General features: G+C 69.5%; 1 protein-coding gene across 3 annotated transcripts in view; it reads left to right on the top strand.

Moving 5' to 3' along the window:
• The window catches only part of SLC12A7 (solute carrier family 12 member 7), a 32,438-nt gene that overhangs the window by 8,839 nt on the left and 4,183 nt on the right, over positions 1–19,416 (top strand). For 2 of the 3 annotated variants that reach the window (XM_062211703.1, XM_062211705.1), the window contains exons 2-22: positions 5,138–5,232; positions 6,170–6,292; positions 8,304–8,450; positions 8,967–9,021; positions 10,336–10,466; positions 10,707–10,948; positions 11,370–11,581; positions 12,111–12,278; positions 12,358–12,456; positions 12,823–12,880; positions 13,364–13,538; positions 14,630–14,748; positions 14,892–14,990; positions 15,451–15,570; positions 15,858–15,962; positions 16,089–16,257; positions 16,484–16,679; positions 16,770–16,939; positions 17,247–17,378; positions 17,962–18,069; positions 19,030–19,205. In XM_062211703.1, coding sequence (XP_062067687.1) covers positions 5,138–5,232; positions 6,170–6,292; positions 8,304–8,450; positions 8,967–9,021; positions 10,336–10,466; positions 10,707–10,948; positions 11,370–11,581; positions 12,111–12,278; positions 12,358–12,456; positions 12,823–12,880; positions 13,364–13,538; positions 14,630–14,748; positions 14,892–14,990; positions 15,451–15,570; positions 15,858–15,962; positions 16,089–16,257; positions 16,484–16,679; positions 16,770–16,939; positions 17,247–17,378; positions 17,962–18,069; positions 19,030–19,205 — 2,899 coding nt within the window. The remainder of the gene's footprint in view (positions 1–5,137; positions 5,233–6,169; positions 6,293–8,303; positions 8,451–8,966; positions 9,022–10,335; positions 10,467–10,706; positions 10,949–11,369; positions 11,582–12,110; positions 12,279–12,357; positions 12,457–12,822; positions 12,881–13,363; positions 13,539–14,629; positions 14,749–14,891; positions 14,991–15,450; positions 15,571–15,857; positions 15,963–16,088; positions 16,258–16,483; positions 16,680–16,769; positions 16,940–17,246; positions 17,379–17,961; positions 18,070–19,029; positions 19,206–19,416) is intronic. The other variant, XM_062211704.1, reaches the window with a different exon arrangement.

Genomic DNA, 19,416 nt, shown 5'->3' with positions numbered 1-19,416 from the left:
AGAGAGAGAGGTCTTCCATCCTCTGGGACACTCCCCAGATGGCCGCAGTGACCGAGGCTGGGCCAGGCTGAAGCCAGGAGCCAGGAGCTTCCTCCGGGTCTCCCATGCGGGCGCAGGGCCCGAGCATTTGGGCCATCCTCCCTGCTTTCCTAGGCCATAGCAGAGAGCTGATTGGATCGGAAGTGGAGTGGCTAGGACTGGAACTGGCGCCTGTGGGATGCCGTGGTCACAGGCGGTGGCTTTGCCTCTGCCACGGCGCTTGGCTGCACCCACGTTCTCTGGACCGTCTGGGAGGAGGGGGCAGGCGCGATGCCCTCGGGACGTGGGACGTGTGAGCCCTGCAGTGTGACCGGGATCAGGACCTCACTCAGCTGTCACGGCGCCGGCCACGTCCTCAACCCCAGGCTCAGGGTGGGGCTGGCTGTTTGGTGGGCCTCCCCGGGTTGGGATTTGCCTGGTGGCTGTGGCAGCCAGGCTAGAACGGTTTGTGGGTGGCGCCCGGGTGATGCCTCCGTCCCGTGATGGCCACAGTGCCCCTGGCCAGCTCAGAACGCTGCCCGGGTGACCGGAACCTCGGCAGTACCCTGCCTCCCCCGGCCCCCAGCCCGAGGTTCTGGTCCAGGCCCACCGGGCCGAGTGTCCTCATGGGGGTCCACCATCACACCCTGCCCAGGCCCAGCCTTGCCTCCTACAGGAAGGGGGCGGTATGCTCGCCGCTCAGCTCAGGGTGAGGCTGCTGTGAGGCCCGGGACAGAGTGAATCACCGAGTGTGTGTGTGTGTGAGTGTGATGGAGCCAGGTCACTGTGTGTGTGTGTGTGATGGAGCCAGGTCACTGTGTGTGTGTGCGTGTGCATGTGATGGAGCCAGGTCACTGTGTGTGTGTGTGTGATGGAGCCAGGTCACTGTGTGTGTGTGCGTGTGATGGAGCCAGGTCACTGTGTGTGTGTGTGTGTGTGTGATGGAGCCAGGTCACTGTGTGTGTGAGTGTGATGGAGCCAGGTCACTGTGTGTGTGTGCGTGTGATGGAGCCAGGTCACTGTGTGTGTGTGTGTGATGGAGCCAGGTCACTGTGTGTGTGTGTGTGTGATGGAGCCAGGTCACTGTGTGTGTGTGTGCGTGTGAGTGTGATGGAGTCAGGTCACTGTGTGTGTGTGTGTGTGTGTGATGGAGCCGGGTCACTGTGTGTGTGTGTGATGGAGCTGGGTCACTGTGTGTGTGTGAGTGTGTGTGTGCGTGTGTGTGTGATGGAGCCAGGTCACTGTGTGTGTGTGTGTGTGATGGAGCCAGGTCACTGCGTGTGTGTGTGTGTGTGATGGAGCCAGGTCACTGTGTGTGTGTGATGGAGCCAGGTCACTGTGTGTGTGTGTGTTATGGAGTTGGGTCACTGTGTGTGTGTGTGAGTGTGATGGAGCCAGGTCACTGTGTGTGTGTGCGTGTGATGGAGCCAGGTCACTGTGTGTGTGTGCGTGTGTGTGTGATGGAGCCAGGTCACTGTGTGTGTGTGTGATGGAGCCAGGTCACTGTGTGTGTGTGTGCATGTGTGATGGAGTCAGGTCACTGCGTGTTTGTGTCTGTGTCTTTGTGTGTGTGTGTGTGATGGAGCCAGGTCACTGTGTGTGTGTGTGTGTGTGTGTGATGGAGCCAGGTCACTGTGTGTGTGTGTTATGGAGTTGGGTCACTGTGTGTGTGTGTGCATGTGTGATGGAGTCAGGTCACTGCGTGTTTGTGTCTGTGTCTTTGTGTGTGTGTGTGATGGAGTTGGGTCACTGTGTGTGTGTGTGCACGCATGTTGTGGGTGACAGGCACATGTCTGTGTACTTGAGTCAGGGGCCCACGTCCAGCGATGGCTCCCATTCCCGGCCGGCCCACGGTGCCCCTGCCTCTGTGCCGTCCTTTGTCCTGGACGTGGGCCCTGGGGTGTGAGCAGGTGCAGCGGGAAGACGCTGTGGGTGGGGCACGACTCTCAGTCCCTGGGCACAGGACTCCGTGTGCAGGCAGCTCCCCTCCCTCCTGCGGGCGGCCACGTCCCGGTTTGTAGTTCACTTGTTTCCCGTGTCCATGTGTCCCCTCCGCCTCTGTGTGTCTTCTTTCCAAAGATTTTTATGCTTATTTGAAAAGCACAGAGAGAGAGAAACCTGTGGGCAGGGTGGTGTGGGGCAGGTCAGCCAGCAGTCTGAGGGGCCACAGCCCGGGGTGCAGTCCCCACGGACGCCTGCTGCTCGGGCAGAACCCCTGCCCCAGAAGCCACAATTCTGAGCCATCAGTGTTCGGGGGGCCCTGGCCTGGATGTGGGACAGGACCTGATTCTGGGGGGCAGGGATGGCTGGGGCAGCCTCTCTGGCCTAGCTGAGGGGCCCCTGAGCTGTGTGGCCACCAGGGGCTGAGGTTTGAGGGGTCCTGACACAGAATAGCTGCTGGGGGGTGAGGGAGAGCAGTTGCCAGGAGCTGCCTTGGGAGCCGCGGCCAGGGACCCTGTGGCCAGTGGCCGTGCTGTCGCCATGAGCCTCTGGGGGGCACTTGCTGTGCCTGCCCTGGCCATGCTGCCCGAGCCAAGTCCCTGCCCCGTGTTGATGATGTGCTGGCCGCCCTGTGCCATCCTGTGGTTGTGAGCACGGCCATGCCCCCTGGTCTGAGTGCAGAGCTGGGTGCTGGACCTGTGGACGGGCGTTCAGCCCGTGGTCAGGGCGCCTCCTGGGGCCGAGGGCCTGGGTTCCATTCCCGGCTGCCTCTCCCAGTTCCAGCTGCGCTGGGAGGCGGCAGTGATGCCTGAAGTACCTGGCCCTGCCACCCACGAGGGGACCCTGATGGAGCTCCTGGCTCCTGGCTTCAGCCTGGCCCAGGCCGGGCTGTTGTGGCCATTTGGAGAGTGGCCAGCAGGCAGAAGATCTGTCAGTCTCTGTGTCTCTACAGTCAGGGCTCCCGTGGGGCACTGAGCTGGCCACGGTCATCATGGGAGGGCGCCACCCTGCTCGGGACTCAGGTGTGTCTCTGAGCCCAGGCCGGGGGTGTGGGCTGAGCCAGGGCAGGCACCGTCCCCTGCTGTGGAGGAGGGGGTGGGCAGGGCCCGAGGGGGTCTGGGCGGAGGGTTGGGGGTGAGGAGCTGCTCCGAGACGTGGGGGTCTGCTCAGGGTTGGAGTGCACAGGCTGGACCCTGGGTGGGGACCTGTGGTACTGAATTCAGGGCTGGACACCTCGTCCCTCTGTGACCCGGCCCTGAGAGCCGGGACTATTCAAGTTCGTGACCTGGGGCTGGGCCAGGCCATCTCGGGTGGGGCGGGCGGCGTCAGCGAGGACCTGTGACCTTGTCCCTGGGCCCTGGGGCTGTCACGTTGCTCACCTGCTGAGCTGCAGCTGAGCAGTGGGGGAGGCGCCCGCAGAGCCGGCGCCAAGGCCATCATCAGGGCAGCCGGCCTGGCTGTCCGTGCCCGGAGCTGTCTGGGCGGCCGGCCGGAATGTGGGCTTGCGTCTCCTTCAGGCAGGGCCCGGTCTCTGGTTGCATTTTCTGCTGTTTCAGGTTCTGACCCAGAAGTGACAGCCCAGCAGTGTGGGCGATCCCAGGGGGACGTAGCCCACCCCCGACACCAACTCAGGTCCCTTCAAAGTGAGAGCGGTGGATCAGCTCCCGTGGACCCCGCTGCCCTGCCTGCCCTGTGCCAAAACACCGTGACCCCTCGGGGCACCGGACGGGACAGAGTGGTGGCTGCTGTGTGTCCCTGCGGCCTGGTGTGTGGCCAGCCTCCCCAGGTGTGGGAGTGGCCGGGGCCTGGACCTGGCAGAGAGGAGGCTGGGCTGGAGTTGGGGCCCTGCCTGCTGGGGTCACTGCGGTCAGCAGGGGTCACTTTGCACTGTGGGCGCCACCCCGCTGGCTCTGGGCACCCGGCTGCTGCCCTGCCGCCGCACCCCCTGTCCTTGCAGCTCCCTGAAGGTGGGGGCCGTGTCCCCAGGCCCCCCTCCCCTGGGACCCTCCTTGTTTCCAGCCCTGGGCACTGGCCCACTCTCAGGGTGACTGCGAGAGGGAACCGTCAGAGAATTCATTTTCATTTTATTTGCGAGGTGTCTTTTCCTGCTGTCTTAGCTCCTGGCACGCGCACAGCAGCCAGGGCCGGGCCAGGCTGAAGCCTGGAGCTCCACGCGGGTCTCCCACGGGGTGCACAGCCATTGCTGCTTCTCCCAGGCGCGACTGCAGGACGGGCCGTGGAGCCAGGACTGGAACCAGGCCCTCCCCTGTGGGATGTGGCCCAGGGAAGCTGGTCCGCAAGGTGGCGCTATCCCCGCCATGGAGTGGAGCGAGTCTCCCGGGCTCTGAGCGTGGCTCTGATGGGGCGTCCCTCACAGCCACCGTGCCTGCAGCGCTGACATGGCCACATCCCTACAGCCACGGCAAGTGTGGCTCTGACGTGGCAGTGTCCACCCACGGCCATGGCAGACGTGGCTCTGACGTGGCACTGCCCCCCCCACGGCCGTGGCAGGTGTGGCCCTGACGTGCCAGCATCTCCCACAGTCACAGTGTATGCAGCTCTGATGTGGCAGTGCCCCCCCATGGCCGTGGCAGGCGTGGCTCTGACGTGGCAGCGTCCTCCACAGCCTGGCTGGCGGCTCACAGGGAGCGTGTGCTTGGAACACACTTGGTGGCTGTGACAGGCCGTTTGTGAGGACGGCGGCACCGCTGCTGGCCTGGTGCCATCTCACCTCCCTCAGGAGGGGGAAAAGGGCTGTACCCACCCCACCCCATGCCCCCTGGGGGCCGCACCCCAGGGCACGGGCTGTACCCACCCCACCCCATGCCCCCTGGGGGCCGCACCCCGGGGCACGGGCGGGCTGTACCCACCCCACCCCATGCCCCCTGGGGGCCGCACCCCGGGGCACGGGCGGGCTGTACCCACCCCACCCCATGCCCCCTGGGGGCCGCACCCCGGGGCACGGGCGGGCTGTACCCACCCCACCCCATGCCCCCTGGGGGCCGCACCCTGGGGCACGGGCTGTACCCACCCCACCCCATGCCCCCTGGGGGCCGCACCCTGGGGCACGGGCTGTACCCACCCCACCCCATGCCCCCTGGGGGCCGCACCCTGGGGCACGGCCCACATTGAGCCCCAAGGCCCTGGGCGGCTGGAGCTGAGCCCCCTGTCCCTGCAGGCGATGGGAACGCGCGGGAGAACAGCCCGTTCATCGGCAGCGCGGCCGCGGACGGCGACAGCCTGCTGGAGGGCAAGAACATGGCCCTCTTCGAGGTACCTGGCTTCCTCCCCGGGCTCTCTCTAAGTGCGTGTTTACTTACGAAGTAGAGCGGTCGGGCCCCTCGCACGAGCCGTCCCTGCTGCCTTCCATGTTAGCAGGGAGCCGGGTGGGATGCAGGTGGGCCCAGGCAGGGGCCTGGACCTGGGCAGTGCAGGAGCAGCCATCCCCACAGGGCCCCGGGCCGTGGGCCGCCCTCGGGACTGGACGCCGGGGACCCCTGACCTGCAGCTCTGCGTCTGTGGACGCTCGGCCCTAGCAAGCCCCTTGGAGCCCGCCTGCCTGCCCCAGCTCCGGGCATGGCCAGCCCCCTGGAGCCCGCCCGCCTGCCCCAGCTCCGGGCATGGCCGGCCCCCTGGAGCCTGCCCGCCTGCCCCAGCTCCGGGCATGGCCGGCCCCTTGGAGCCCTCCTGCCCCAGCTCCGGGCATGGCCAGCCCCCTGGAGCCCACCCACCTGCCCCAGCTCCGGGCATGGCCGGCCCCCTGGAGCCCGCCTGCCTGCCCCAGCTCTGGGCCTGGCCGGCCCCCTGGAGCCCGCCCGCCTGCCCACCTGCCCCAGCACCGGGCATGGCCGGCCCCCTGGAGCCCGCCCGCCTGCCCACCTGCCCCAGCTCCGGGCATGGCCAGCCCCCTGGAGCCCGCCCGCCTGCCCCAGCTCCGGGCATGGCCAGCCCCCTGGAGCCCGCCCGCCCGCCCCAGCTCCGGGCATGGCCAGCCCCCTGGAGCCCGCCCGCCCGCCCCAGCTCCGGGCATGGCCAGCCCCTTGGAGCCCGCCCGCCTGCCCCAGCTCCGGCCCTGCTCCCGTTGCCCAGCCTGGAGCCCCTGCCTCTGGCTCCAGGTCCACCCACAGGTGTGTGGGGGCCCCGCCGGCTCCGTTCAGAGCGGCCTGGCCTGGGGGAGCCTGGGTGGGCGGTGACCGGTTCCTGCCCGCAGGAGGAGATGGACAGCAACCCCATGGTGTCCTCGCTGCTCAACAAGCTGGCCAACTACACCAACCTGAGCCAGGGCGTGGTGGACCACGAGGAGGCCGAGGACAGCCGGCCGCGCGAGTCCAAGGTGCGCCCCCCCCACCGCCCCTCTGGGGGTCCGGGACGCGGCCTTGGCGGCGTGGTCCCTGCTCCCGCGTCCCCTTCCACGCACACCATGTCTGCACATGGCCGACTCCATGCCATCAGGCCTCGGCTTTGAGGCAGGGGCCTGGGGGTCCTGTTGCTGCCGGGGACCCTGTCGCCTGGTCCGTGGCCGACAGGAACGGGAGGCTGGTCGTGGGCCTTTCCCGAGAGCCCTGGGCTGCCCTGTGCGTCGGACACTGCGCACAGCCTCACGCCTCCTCCCTGCACCTCCGTCTCCGGGAAGCTGCAGGTTGGGGATTTTCTGAGTCAACAAGGAAACCAACTCCATGCAGCCGGGAGGGGCCTGGCCCGGTGCTCCCAGAACCCACCTCGCTGCCGAGGCTGGGCCCGGGGTCCAGCTGGACGGTGCACACCACTCACCCGCGTCAGGCCTGGAGCCTGGCTCCCAGCCCGGTCACGGCGGCTCTGTGCCTCTGTGGCCATGCCAAAGCCATGTGGGCACCTGTGGTGACCCTCAGCAGACATGTGTGGGAGGTGGCCAGGCCACGTATGTGGCTTTTGTGTGGGAGCTGAGCTCTGTGTGTGGGAGCCAGGTCAGGCCTCATGTGTGGGAGCCAGGCTCTGTATGTGGGAGCCAGGCCCTGATGTGGGAGTCAGCCAGCCCCATGTGTGGGAGCCGGGCTCTGTGTGTGGGAGCCAGGTCAGGCCCCATGTGTGGGAGCCGGGCTCTGTGTGTGGGAGCCAGGCCCTGTGTGTGGGAGTCAGCCGGCCCCATGTGCAGGAGCTGAGCTCTGTGTGTGGCAGCTGAGCCCTGTGTGTGGGAGCCGGGCCCCCTGTGTGGGAGTCAGCCAGCCCCATGTGTGGGAGGACATGCACTCTAGGAGGGGCATCCAGCTGCCCCTGGTAGGGGCACCTCCTGAGCCTGTGGCCTCCCTCGCCCCAGCCCCACCTCCCCCAGTCCCCTGCCCCTCACCCCAGCCCCCAGCCTCCCTCACCCCAACCGCTGCCTCCCTCACCCCAACCCCTGCCTCCCTCACCCCAGTTCCCTGTCTCCCTCACCCCAGGCCCCACCCTCCCTCACCCCAGGCCCTGCCTTCCTCACCCCAGGCCCCACCCTCCAGGCCCTGCCTCCCTCACCCCAGCCCCCGCCTCTCTCACCCCAGGCCCCATCCTCCCTCACCCCAGCCCCCGCCTCCCTCACCCCAGGCCCCATCCTCCCTCACCCCAGCCCCTGCCTCCCTCACCCCAGTCCCCTGCCTCTGGGGGCCTCTCTGCGGGGGCTGGGATACTGCAGGTTTCCCTGGGGTTGGTGCTGAGCCAGTGCTGTGTCGTCCTGTGAGGTGCTGGACTGTCTCCCCTCCCCTGCTGCCCTCGGCCCCTCTGAGGACCCGTGTCCTGGGTGTGCTGGGGGTCCTGGGCCCTGTGACATGCTGTGCCCTGGGTGTACCTGGGAGGTCCTGGGAGGTCCTGGGCCCTGAACGCGCGTGCTCTGAGCCGGCCCTGGACACGCCGTGCTCCAGGTGTCCGGGGACCCTGGGCCCTGGATGCGCGTGCTCTGAGCCAGTCTGGCTACCTATGCCCCGGGTGTCCGAGGGAACTGGGCCCTGGACACGCCGTGCCCCGGGTGTCTGGGGGCCCTGGGCCCTGGACGTGCACTCTGAGCCGGTCTGGCCACCTATGCCCCGGGTGTCCGGGAGGTCCTGGGCCCCGGACGTGTGCTCTGAGCCGGCCCTGGCCACCTGTGCCCCGGGTGTCCGGAGGCCCTGGGCCCTGGATGCGCACTCTGAGCCGGTCTGGCCACCTGTGCCCCGGGTGTCCGGGGGCCCTGGGCCCTGGACGTGCGCTCTGAGCCGGTCTGGCCACCTGTGCCCCGGGTGTCCGGGGGCCCTGGGCCCTGGATGCGCGTGCTCTGAGCTGGTCTGGCCACCTGTGCGCCGGGTGTCCGGGGGCCCTGGACGTGCGCTCTGAGCCGGTCTGGCCGCCTGTGCCCGCAGGCCCCGTGCATGGGCACCTTCATCGGCGTCTACCTGCCCTGCCTGCAGAACATCCTGGGTGTCATCCTCTTCCTGCGCCTGACCTGGATCGTGGGCGCGGCCGGCGTCCTGGAGTCCTTCCTCATCGTGTCCATGTGCTGCACCTGCGTGAGTGGGCCCAGGGCGCTGTCCCAGGTGGCCGAGGGGCGCGGACGTGCAGCAGGCCCCGGGCCCGCACAAGGCCACAGGGTCCCCTCGTGCAGAACGGGGTCGGGGTGGCGGAGCCTGGCCTGGGCTGACCCCGGCCTCTGGTCTTGACTGCCCTGGGTTCTGTGCCCCACTCCGTGACCGGCTGTTCCCTGAGGCCTTCTGTCTGGGAGGAATCCAGACAGTGCAGATGGGCGGAGACCCTGCCCCAGCCCCTGGCTGTGTGGCCACACAGGCCTTCCTGGACAGAGGGCGGGTAGCCAGACGCTCCCCGGGACCCGGGGTGGGGGGGACTCCTGTCTTCGCTCTCTTTGGGTCTGTAGGGGCACAGTGGGGTGGGGGGCAGGACTCAGAGCCGGAGCCGGGCGTTCCTGCCCCCTCAGCAGCTCCTTTGAGTCCAACAGCCGGGGTCCAGGGAGCAGCCCCGAGGCCTGGCCCCCCAGGGAAGTTTCTGGAACACTGCCCGTGCCTTTGCAGACGATGCTGACGGCCGTCTCCATGAGCGCCATCGCCACCAACGGCGTCGTCCCAGGTGAGGGGCGCCGATGGCCACCCCAGGCTCCCAGGGCTGCTCGGAGGCAGAGCGGCACCCCCCAGAGGCCTGGGTCTCCTGCCTCGGCAGCAGGAGGTCCTGCGCCCCCTGCTGGCTGTCCCGCAGGGCCGCGGGGAGGGCTAAGGGAAGCTGGGAGCTGCTCCTGTCCCCTGTGCCTGCGCCCCTGCCTGGAGGCGCGGGCGTTTCTCACGGCCGCTGGATGCCTCCTTTCGGTTCTGAGTTCTAGTTTCCCGTGTGTCACCCCAAAGATCAGACGGAGGCCCATAGCGCGGGATCGTGTCCAGGCCCTGGGGGGGGGCAGCCGTGGCTCCCAGGGGGCTCTGTGGTCCCCGCCTTGCCCCTGGCTGGGAGCTGGGAGGATGCTGTGCCCTCGCCCGGGTTTTTGCCTGTGGAATGGGGAGGCCCTGATGTGGTTCCTGGTCAGTGGTTCATCAGCAGCAGAGCCCTGGTGACTGACAGCTCACGCCCTCAGCCCGGGCTCTGCTCGGCCCCAGCTGGGGCCTGGGTAGCGCCCGTCCCACAGGCTCAGCGGGGGAGGTCATGTGCCGGCGGCAGCCTTGGAAGTTGCTGCTCAGAAAGGCGGGGCACCCCGGGAGGCTCCCAGATGCCCCGGCGCCCTGCCCGGCAGCGTCCAGGGCCATTGCAGTCACCGCACAGATCCCCGGGGCCAGACGGGCCTTTCTTTTCTAACAAGATTTATTTATTGATTTATTTGAAAGTTACAGCAAGGGGGTTGGGGGGAGAGGGAGAGAGAGAGGTCCTCCATCCGCTGGTTCACTCCCCAAATGGCTGCAATGGCCAGAGCTGCGCCAGTCCAAAGCCAGGAGCCAGGAGCTTCCTCCAGGTCTCCCACGTGGGTGCAGGGGCCCAAAGACTTGAACCATCCTCCACTGCTTTCCCAGGCCATAGCAGAGAGCTGGATGGGAAGTGGAGCAGCCGGGACTTGAACTGGCGCCCATATGGGATGCTGGTGCTTCAGGCCAGGGCTTTAACCTGCTGCGCCACAGCGCCGGCCCTGTGTTTCTGGTGAACACGCTGGGTGTCACGCCTGACATGGAAAACACCCAGACCTGTTGCAGGGAGGGGGCCGCCTGGGGCTGGGGGCCCTCCGGCCGTCTCTGGGCCTCTGTTCTCTTCCGTTCTCTTCCCTTCCTGCCGGCGCAGGAGCGTGGCGTGTCCCCCGAGGTGCGGCTCAGTGTGGAAGCCGCGAGCTGCTGCCAGGGTTCCACGGGGGTCATGGCCCCGGGAGCCCGCAGGTCTGCCTGCGAGGTCTGACGCCCGTCTTGTTGGCAGCTGGCGGCTCCTACTACATGATCTCCCGCTCGCTGGGGCCTGAGTTCGGAGGGGCCGTGGGCCTCTGCTTCTACCTGGGCACCACCTTCGCAGGTGCCATGTACATCCTGGGCACCATTGAGATTTTCCTGGTGAGCACTGCGCGGACGCCATGCACGCCCGAGGGCCCCCACCCTGTGGCTCTGCACGCGTCCCAGGGGTGGGGTGGTGCTCAGGGGTGGCAGGCGCCCCTCCTGGGGTGCCCCGGGGGGAGGCCGCAGTCCCCGTGTCCAGTGGCCTCGGCCATGGGCTTGCTTTCTTGGGCAGCAGAAGGCCGCGGGGTGGTCGAGGCTGGGGTGGCGGCCCCCTGGACGCGGCCCCTCTCCTCGCAGACGTACATCTCCCCGGGAGCAGCCGTGTTCCAGGCCGAGACCCCCGAGGACGAGGCGGCCGCCCTGCTGCACAACATGAGGGTGTACGGCTCCTGCACACTGGCCCTCATGGCCGTGGTGGTCTTCGTGGGGGTCAAGTACGTGAACAAGCTGGCCCTGGTCTTCCTGGCCTGCGTCGTGCTGTCCATCCTGGCCATCTACGCTGGCGTCATCAAGACCGCCTTCGACCCCCCGGACATCCCGTGAGTCCCTGTGGGCCTCTCACACACCCCTCTCTCTGGGCCAGACACAGGGGCCGAGGGTGGGTCCCACCGGGTCCCGCCCCTTCCAGGCCACCCTGGCCTTGTCCTGAGAAGCAGGGTGTGAGGCAGTCTGGGCACGCCCAGAAGGACAGGAGACCTGGGGGAGGTCCTGGGCACTCGCAGAAGCTGCTCCCGGGTGCCCACACCTCTGCTTGGGGGCGGTGGTCGGTGAGCACACAGGGCGACGTTTGCCGTCCGGGGCGTGGTGCCCACCACCCCCAGAGCCAGTCCAAGGAGCAGCTGGGTCCCCGGGCTGGTAGCCCCTCAGGAGCCCGTGGGGAGGGGCCCTGGGGCAGTGGCCTCCCTGGTGCCTGGGTCAGAGCCGGGAGCTTCCGCAGGGCTCAGGCCCCTGTCGCACCAGGGTCTGCCTCCTCGGGAACCGCACGCTGGCGAGGCGCAGCTTCGACACCTGTGCCAAGGTGCGCGCGGTCAGCAACGGCACGGCCACCACTGCGCTCTGGGGCCTCTTCTGCAATGGCTCCAGCCTCGACACCGCCTGCAGCGAGTACTTTGCCCAGAACAACGTCACCGAGATCCAAGGCATCCCCGGTGTGGCCAGCGGCGTGCTCCTGGGTGAGCCGGGGGTGCAGGGCGCCCAGCCACCGGGCTTCCCCGGGGACCTGGGTGAGCCGGGGGTGCAGGGCGCCCAGCCACCAGGCTTCCCCACGGCCCTGGGTGAGCCGGGGGGTGCAGGGCGCCCAGCCATCCAGCTTCCCCTGCGGCCCTAGCGCCTCTGGCCCAGCCGAGTCCCGGGGTCCCCTTCCCAGCAGCTGTAGACAGCCTGAGGGCTCCCCAGAGCCGTAGAAGTGTTTTGGGGGCCCCTTCCCTGAAGGGCCGCATGCCGGGCTGGGACCTGCTGGGTACAGGAAGTGATGAGCGGGCAGGGGTCTCTTCCCCACCCGACACGGCCGACGTTACGGGAAGGAGGGTTTCCAGGTGTGGCCTGGGTCCCCTCAGCGCCATGCCCAGGGGTTGGGGTCGTGGGGAGTGTGTGTGGGGGTGTCTGCAGGCCAGGCCAGGGTCCACCCCCAAGGCCTCCAGCAGGTGAGGCAGCCTGGCACTCGCCCGCACCTCCCTGACAGAAGGTCCCCTCCCCCTGCAGATAACCTGTGGAGCTCGTACTCAGACAGGGGGGCGTTCGTGGAGAAGAAGGGCGTGGCCTCGGTGCCCACGCCCGAGGACGGCCGGGCCAGCGGGCTGCCCTACGTGCTGTCGGACATCACGACCTACTTCACCGTGCTGGTCGGCATCTACTTCCCCTCCGTGACCGGTGAGCGGCCTCCAGCTCCGGCCTGGTGGGGGGGCCTCGGCCAGGGCGCCGTGCCGTGACGCCGCCCGTGTGTCTGCAGGCATCATGGCGGGCTCCAACCGGTCCGGGGACCTCAAGGACGCACAGAAGTCCATCCCCACGGGCACCATCCTGGCCATCGTGACGACGTCATTCATCTGTATCCTTGGACGGCCGAGGCTGGGCCCCGGCTACCCTCCCCCCGGAGCCGGCGATAGGGGCAGCACGCGTGAGCTGCCACACTGTCGCCCCCGAGACCCTGGGTGCGACCCTGCCTGGTGTCAGCACGGCCGGTGCAGCCGGGCAACCAGAGGACAGCGCCCTGGGGACCCCACAGGTGGGCGTGGGGTGGGGAGAACCCTGCTGGTGCGGGTGCTGCACTCCCATCCCCACCCCTGACCCCCACTGATGGCTGCGCCCCCATACCCATACCACACACATGCACACCCACACACCCGTACACCCAGGTGGCTGCGTCCCCACCCCGCCCCCCTGCTCTGGGGCCACTTCCTTGACGGAGCCCCAGACCTCTCGTGCATCGTGCTGTTCGGCGCCTGCATCGAAGGCGTGGTCCTGCGGGACAAGTGCGTCCGGCCCTCACCCTGCCCGCACCCCGCCCGCCCTGAGGAAGACTAGTGGACTCTACTGGGGGGTGGGCTGACCCCTGCCGCCCATCCGGCCCGAGCTGGGAGCCGGGGAGTGACGTTGACAAATGCTGACCCCAGTGGGGCTGGGCAGGCTGCAGGGGTGCAGTGGGGCAAGGTTGGGACCTCGGCAGACCTCCTGGGCTGCCTCTGGGTGGAGACGCAGCGGGGGTCCCAGTGGGGGGCAGTTTTGCCCACAGGCCCCGGGACACCGCCCTTCCCTCAGAGCCACCGTGGCCTGGGCTGGGCCGAGAGCAAACTAGGGGAGCAGGACCCTGGGCAGGGGCAGTCCTCCTCCCCGCTGCACAGACCCCAGAGAGGGCCTCGGGTGAGGCGGTGATCCCAGGCCAGGGTCCAGTCTGGTGCCTTCACCGTCCCTGTCTCTCGGCGGTGGCGCTGACCCCCGCGCGTGCCCACCCGCAGGTTCGGGGAGGCCCTGCAGGGGAACTTGGTCATCGGCATGCTGGCCTGGCCGTCCCCCTGGGTCATCGTCATCGGCTCCTTCTTCTCCACCTGCGGCGCGGGGCTGCAGAGCCTCACCGGGGCGCCGCGCCTGCTGCAGGCCATCGCCCGCGACGGTATCGTGCCCTTCCTGCAGGTGAGCCCCCCCGCCCTTCCAGAGAGGCCGGGGCCAGGCCCGTGAGCGTCCCCAGGGGAACGAAGACAGTGGACACCTGTGTGCTGCCTCCAGACCCGGGGTCCCTGCGGCTGCTGTGCAAGGCCTTCTGGGTTGACCGGGAGAGGGAGGCGTGGCCGTGAGGCCCGAGTCTCGGGCGGGCGTCATGGTCCCGTGGCCCTGGGGAGGCGCCAGGTCCAGGGCTCCAGCAGAAGCGGCGAGGACAGGGCTGGGCCCCCCGCGGCCTCTGTCCAATGTGTCCTCATGTACAAGAGTCCGGTCAGGCTGGGCCAGCTCAGCATCCCCTCTGATGTCCCCGCCTAGGGCTCCGACGTCTGCCCGGGCACTTCCTGTTTGCCCGACTCGGTTCTCGGGGGCCCACAGCGGCCCGGGCTCAGTACCCCAGGCCTCAGTCTGGTTCCTTGGGGCGCAGGCTGGGTCCCAGCTCCCTGACCCTGGCAGAACATGGAGGCCGGTGGGCGGGTCTACAGGAAGGGCCTCTCCTGCGCCCTGCCCCCCACCCCCAGCTTGAACATTCTTCCCTGGATCTGCGTTGTAGGGAGCTAGCTAGACGAGCCTTATGACCTTGGTGGTGAGGGTGGCTTTCCAGAAACTTCTGCTGCCCCCAGGGTGGCCTCCTGCCGCTCCCACCCCCAAGACTGGCCTTTAGAGTCTCCTGAGGCCGCCTGGTGCCTTTGGGGAGCTGGTCCACATGCCACCATCTGCTCTCGGTCACTGTCCCCTCCTCTGCATGGGCACCAAGGTGGTGGGCCGTGCTGAGCGGATGGGGCCATGTGGCCTGGCCCTGCCCTGGGTGCTGTGCCTGGAGCCCTGGGCAGCTCCAGTGCCTGCAGGGAGGTCGCGTTCAGGGCTGTCCTCAGGACGGCACAGGACCTGCGGTGGCAGCCTGCCACAGACGGGGAGGGGCCCGGGCTCTCGTGCAGGCTGAGTGGGAGTGGGGCCGACGGTGGCTGGGGCCCGGCCCGGTGCAGGCCCTGTAGAGCCACCTGGGCGTGGGCCAGCCCATGGTGCAGCCCCGCCCCGCCCCGTCGCCCCTTCCTGTCCTCCTGCAGGTGTTTGGCCACGGGAAGGCCAACGGGGAGCCCACGTGGGCCCTGCTGCTCACGGCCCTCATCTGTGAGACCGGCATCCTCATCGCCTCCCTGGACAGCGTGGCGCCCATCCTGTCCATGTGAGAGGGCGCGGGGCGCCAGGGCTGAGGGCTGAGGGCAGGGCTGGACGTGAGGCACGAGCAGATGGGGAGGGGGCGGCGCGGGGGGGGGGGAGGGTTGGCCAGGCGCGCCAGCTCGGGGTGTGGCCCCGCTCTGTCCACAGGTTCTTCCTCATGTGCTACATGTTCGTGAACCTGGCCTGCGCCGTGCAGACCCTGCTGCGCACCCCCAACTGGCGCCCGCGCTTCAAGTATTACCACTGGTGAGGGGCGGGGCAAAGGGCGGTACTACCACTGGTGAGGGGCGGGGCAAGGGGCAGTACTACCACTGGGGAGGGGTGCCCATCCTCTGTGGGGTAAGGGGCGGGGCAAGGGGCGGTACTACCACTGGGGTGGCCCCACCCCATCCTCCATGGGGCAGGGGGCGGGGCAGGGGGCGGTACTACCACTGGTGAGGGGCGGGGCAAGGGGCAGTACTACCACTGGGGAGGGGTGCCCATCCTCTGTGGGGTAAGGGGCGGGGCAAGGGGCGGTACTACCACTGGGGTGGCCCCACCCCATCCTCCATGGGGCAGGGGGCGGGGCAGGGGGCGGTACTACCACTGGGGAGGCCCCGCCTGGCCAGGTCCTTGGCCTGTGTCCAGGTGTGCCCTGGACGTGCAGGGTCTCCGTGTGGCCCACGGGGTCCTTCCTGCGTGCCGAGAGCCCCTGTGGCCCCCACAGGACCCTGTCCTTCCTGGGCATGAGCCTATGCCTCGCCCTCATGTTCATCTGCTCCTGGTACTACGCACTGTTCGCCATGCTCATCGCCGGCTGCATCTATAAGTACATCGAGTACCGCGGGTGAGCCCCTGCCGCCCCGGCCAGGAGCTCAGGGCAGCCCGGAGCCCCGTAGGTGTGCCCCGGCCAGGAGCTCAGGGCAGCCCGGAGCCCCCAGCTCCCCTCTGCGCGCAGTGCACTTTCTCCCAGGGGCACTGGCTGGCCCTGTGCCCTGTCCACACGGTGACCCTGTTCCGCACAGCTGCCCACCCCAGCGTGGCCGCTCGGCAATCCTCCCTGAGGTGGAGAAGGCCCTGGGCTCCAGGGCAGTGCCCGAGCTGCGGGGTGAGTGGTTCCCTGCCGTCCCCCAGGGCCGAGAAGGAGTGGGGTGATGGCATCAGGGGCCTGTCGCTGAACGCCGCCCGCTACGCCCTCCTGCGCGTGGAGCACGGCCCGCCCCACACCAAGAACTGGAGGTGAGCGGCTGGGCCCTGTCCCTGCCCGCGTTCAGCGCCCCCTGGGGAAGCCTCGGTCCAGGGGCGGGGCCTGGCCCCCAGCAGCCCCCATGGCCACCGTGCTGACCGCGTGGCCCTGCTGCCCAGGCCGCAGGTGCTGGTGATGCTGACCCTGGACGCCGAGCAGGGCGTGACGCACCCGCGCCTGCTGTCCTTCACCTCCCAGCTGAAGGCTGGCAAGGGCCTGACCATCGTGGGCTCCGTGCTGGAGGGCACCTACCTGGACAAGCACGTGGAGGCGCAGCGGGCCGAGGAGGTGGGGCTCGTCCCGGCCCCACGCGGGAGGCCGCGGGCCTGGGTCTGGGAGTGTGGGGGAACAGACCCAGGGACAGGACAGGCCCCTCCTCCTGCCCTTCCTGGCCCTGGGGGCGGCTCCCCCACTCAGGGGCCAGAGGCAGGTGCACCTGCTGTGCTGTCCCTGTGTGTCTCCTGTGCACACACCCCCGCCGAGTGCCCGGCCCTGACCCCGCTGTCTGCCGCAGAACATCCGGGCGCTGATGGGGGCGGAGAAGATGAAGGGGTTCTGCCAGCTGGTGGTCTCCTCCAGCCTGCGCGACGGCTGCTCGCACCTGATCCAGGCGGCCGGCCTGGGCGGCATGAAGCACAACACGGTGCTCATGGCCTGGCCCGAGGCCTGGAAGCAGCCCGACAGCCCCTACTCCTGGAAGTACTTCGTCGGTGCGTGTGGCCGGCGGCCGGGCGCGGGCCCTGGGAGCGCGCGCGGCCGGAAAGGTGACCGGTGGCCGCCGGCGCCGCCTCTCCCCGCAGACACGGTCCGCGACACCACCGCGGCGCAGCAGGCCCTGCTGGTGGCCAAGAACATCGACGCGTTCCCGCAGAACCAGGAGCGCTTCGGCGAGGGCAGCATCGACGTGTGGTGGGTGGTGCACGACGGCGGCATGCTCATGCTGCTGCCCTTCCTGCTGCGGCAGCACAAGGTGCGGGCGGGGCCTCGGCGGGGGCGGGGCCTCCGGCGGGGGCGGGCCTCGGCGGGGGCGGGCCACGGGGCGGGCCTCGGGGGGGGCGGACCGCGGGGCGGGGGCGGGGCCTCCGGCGGGGGCGGGCCACGGGGCGGGGCCTCCGGCGGGGGGCGGGCCACGGGGCGGGGCCTCCGGCGGGGGCGGACCGCGGGGCGGGGCCTCGGGCGGGGGCGGGGCCTCCGGCGGGGGGGCGGGCCACGGGGCGGGGGGGCGGGCCGCGGGGCGGGGCCACGCGCCGAGCTGACGCCCCGCCCCCGCCCGCCAGGTGTGGCGCAAGTGCCGGATGCGCATCTTCACGGTGGCGCAGGTGGACGACAACAGCGTGCAGATGAAGAAGGACCTGCAGATGTTCTTGTACCACCTGCGCATCAGCGCCGAGGTGGAGGTGGTGGAGATGGTGCGTGGCCGGCGTGGGGCTGGCACCGCGGCCGCTCGGGCTGTGGGGTCGAGTCGCGCCTGCTGCCGCTGTCTGGGTGCCCGGGACGTTCTCGGGTGTGCGGCTGGGGGGAGACGCGGGCTGGCAGAAGCTGCCGAGGCACCCGCTCCCCCGCCCTGCTGAGGGCAGAGCCGTGGACGCCGGTTCTCGGTTTGCAACTCGGGCCACGAAGTTTGCTGGGCGTCTCCACCACACGCGTGCTTGGCGTCCAGTGCCTGGGGCACCAGCACAGCCTCCTGGCCCCGGGAGCCCAGGCCAGCTGGCCACCCCTCTGCTGTGGACAGGACTCTGGTCCCCGTGTGGCCAGCGCTGAAGACCCTGCCGCCCTGTGTGGTCTCCACGTGGCTTCCACGTGGCCGTAGCCTCAGGTGGGGAGGGGTGGCCTGAGGAGCAGACCACGCCTGTCGCTGGGGCACCGGCACCCCAGCCCAGGGTCGCTTGGTCAGCCGGGGTTGCAGTGCCGCCCACAGGCTCGGGGCTGCCCGGGCAGGGGAGCCGAGGCCCCGGGTGGCGGCAGCGCCTGATGCTGGCTCTGGGGCTCCAGGTGGAGAACGACATCTCCGCCTTCACCTACGAGAAGACGCTGCTGATGGAGCAGAGGTCCCAGATGCTGAAGCAGATGCAGCTCACCAAGGGCGAGCGGGAGAGGGAGGTGAGCGGCCGGGGTGCGGGCGGGAGAGGGAGGTGAGCGGGCAGGAGAGGGAGGTGAGCGGCCGGGGTGCGGGCGGGAGAGGGAGGTGAGCGGGCAGGAGAGGGAGGTGAGCGGCCGGGGTGCGGGCGGGAGAGGGAGGTGAGCCGCGGGCCGGAGAGAGGTGAACAGCCCAGGCGTGCAGGCGGGAGAGGGAGGTGAGCAGCCCGTGTGCAAGCGGGCGGGCGGGGGGTGAGCGGCCCAGGCGTGCGGGCGGGTGGGGCGGTGGTCCCACAGACGGCTGTCCAGGCACGAAGCATTCCCCGTGTGGCACTGGCTTAAGCCCGCTGTCCCTGGTGTCGCCGTGAGGGGCTGTGCCCAGCCAGGGTGCGTGCAGACTGACGGCTCCTGTGTGTGCACAGTGGCTGGGGGGGCGCTGAAGGCATGCCGCTTTTGCCATGGTCACGCAGCACTCGGCATCCGCTCTGGGCCTTGGGTTTGCCCGGGGCTCCGCAGTCCGTGCGGTGCGTGAGCTTAGGCGGGTCAGGCAGGGCGGGAAGTCCGTCTGGGGGCCCTGCAGTGCCCACCACCTGCTGATTCCGTGGGGGCCGCGGGCCTCCTGCCACGGGCACAGCTGTCTCCCCTTTTACACTTCCGCAGTGGGGGCCCAGGCAGTGGTGGCCTGGGTGACGCCCCGGGGGCAGAGGGTGGACGCTGGCCTCTCCTTGGACAGGGCTGGACCTGGGAGCACCTGAGGTGTTCCTGTGCTGGCAGGCAGGGGAGGGGTGGCCTGGGCCATGTCCAGCGGGAACTGCCCAGTGCCAGTGTCCCCTTGGTGCCCACATGGAGCCCTGGGGCAGGGGGAGGTGGGACGAGCCGGTACAGGAGCAGGGCTGGGTCAGTTGTGCACTGCTCAGCCGTCTCGGATCTGTGGGGCGGCCTGGCCCCCGTGGCCGCCGCTCACACCAAGCCCCGCCCCCCCAGGCCCAGCTGATCCACGACAGGAACACGGCATCCCACACCGCAGCCTCCAGGGCCCAGGCCCCGCCGACGCCAGACAAGGTGCAGATGACCTGGACCAAGGAGAAGCTGACCGCGGAGAAGCACAGGAACAAAGATGCCGGCGGGGCTGGCTTCCGGGACCTCTTCAGCCTGAAGCCGTGGGTGTCGGCCGCTGGCCTCTGGGGAGGGAGGGAGCTGGGGCGGCCCCAGGGGAGGGAGCCCACCCTGTGCACTGCGGAGCTGGGGTGGCCCCGGGGGAGGGGAGCCCACCCTGTGCACTGTGGAGCTGGGGCGGCCCCAGGGGTGGGGAGCCTGGGCCGTCGGGGAGGCAGTGAGGCAGCTGGGCTCAGTCCTCACTCCAGCTGGGGA

The sequence above is a fragment of the Lepus europaeus genome, chromosome 15, assembly GCF_033115175.1.
Source record: "Lepus europaeus isolate LE1 chromosome 15, mLepTim1.pri, whole genome shotgun sequence".
NCBI classification, from domain to species: Eukaryota; Metazoa; Chordata; class Mammalia; order Lagomorpha; family Leporidae; genus Lepus; species Lepus europaeus.
This window is presented reverse-complemented; position numbering and strand designations above follow the sequence as displayed.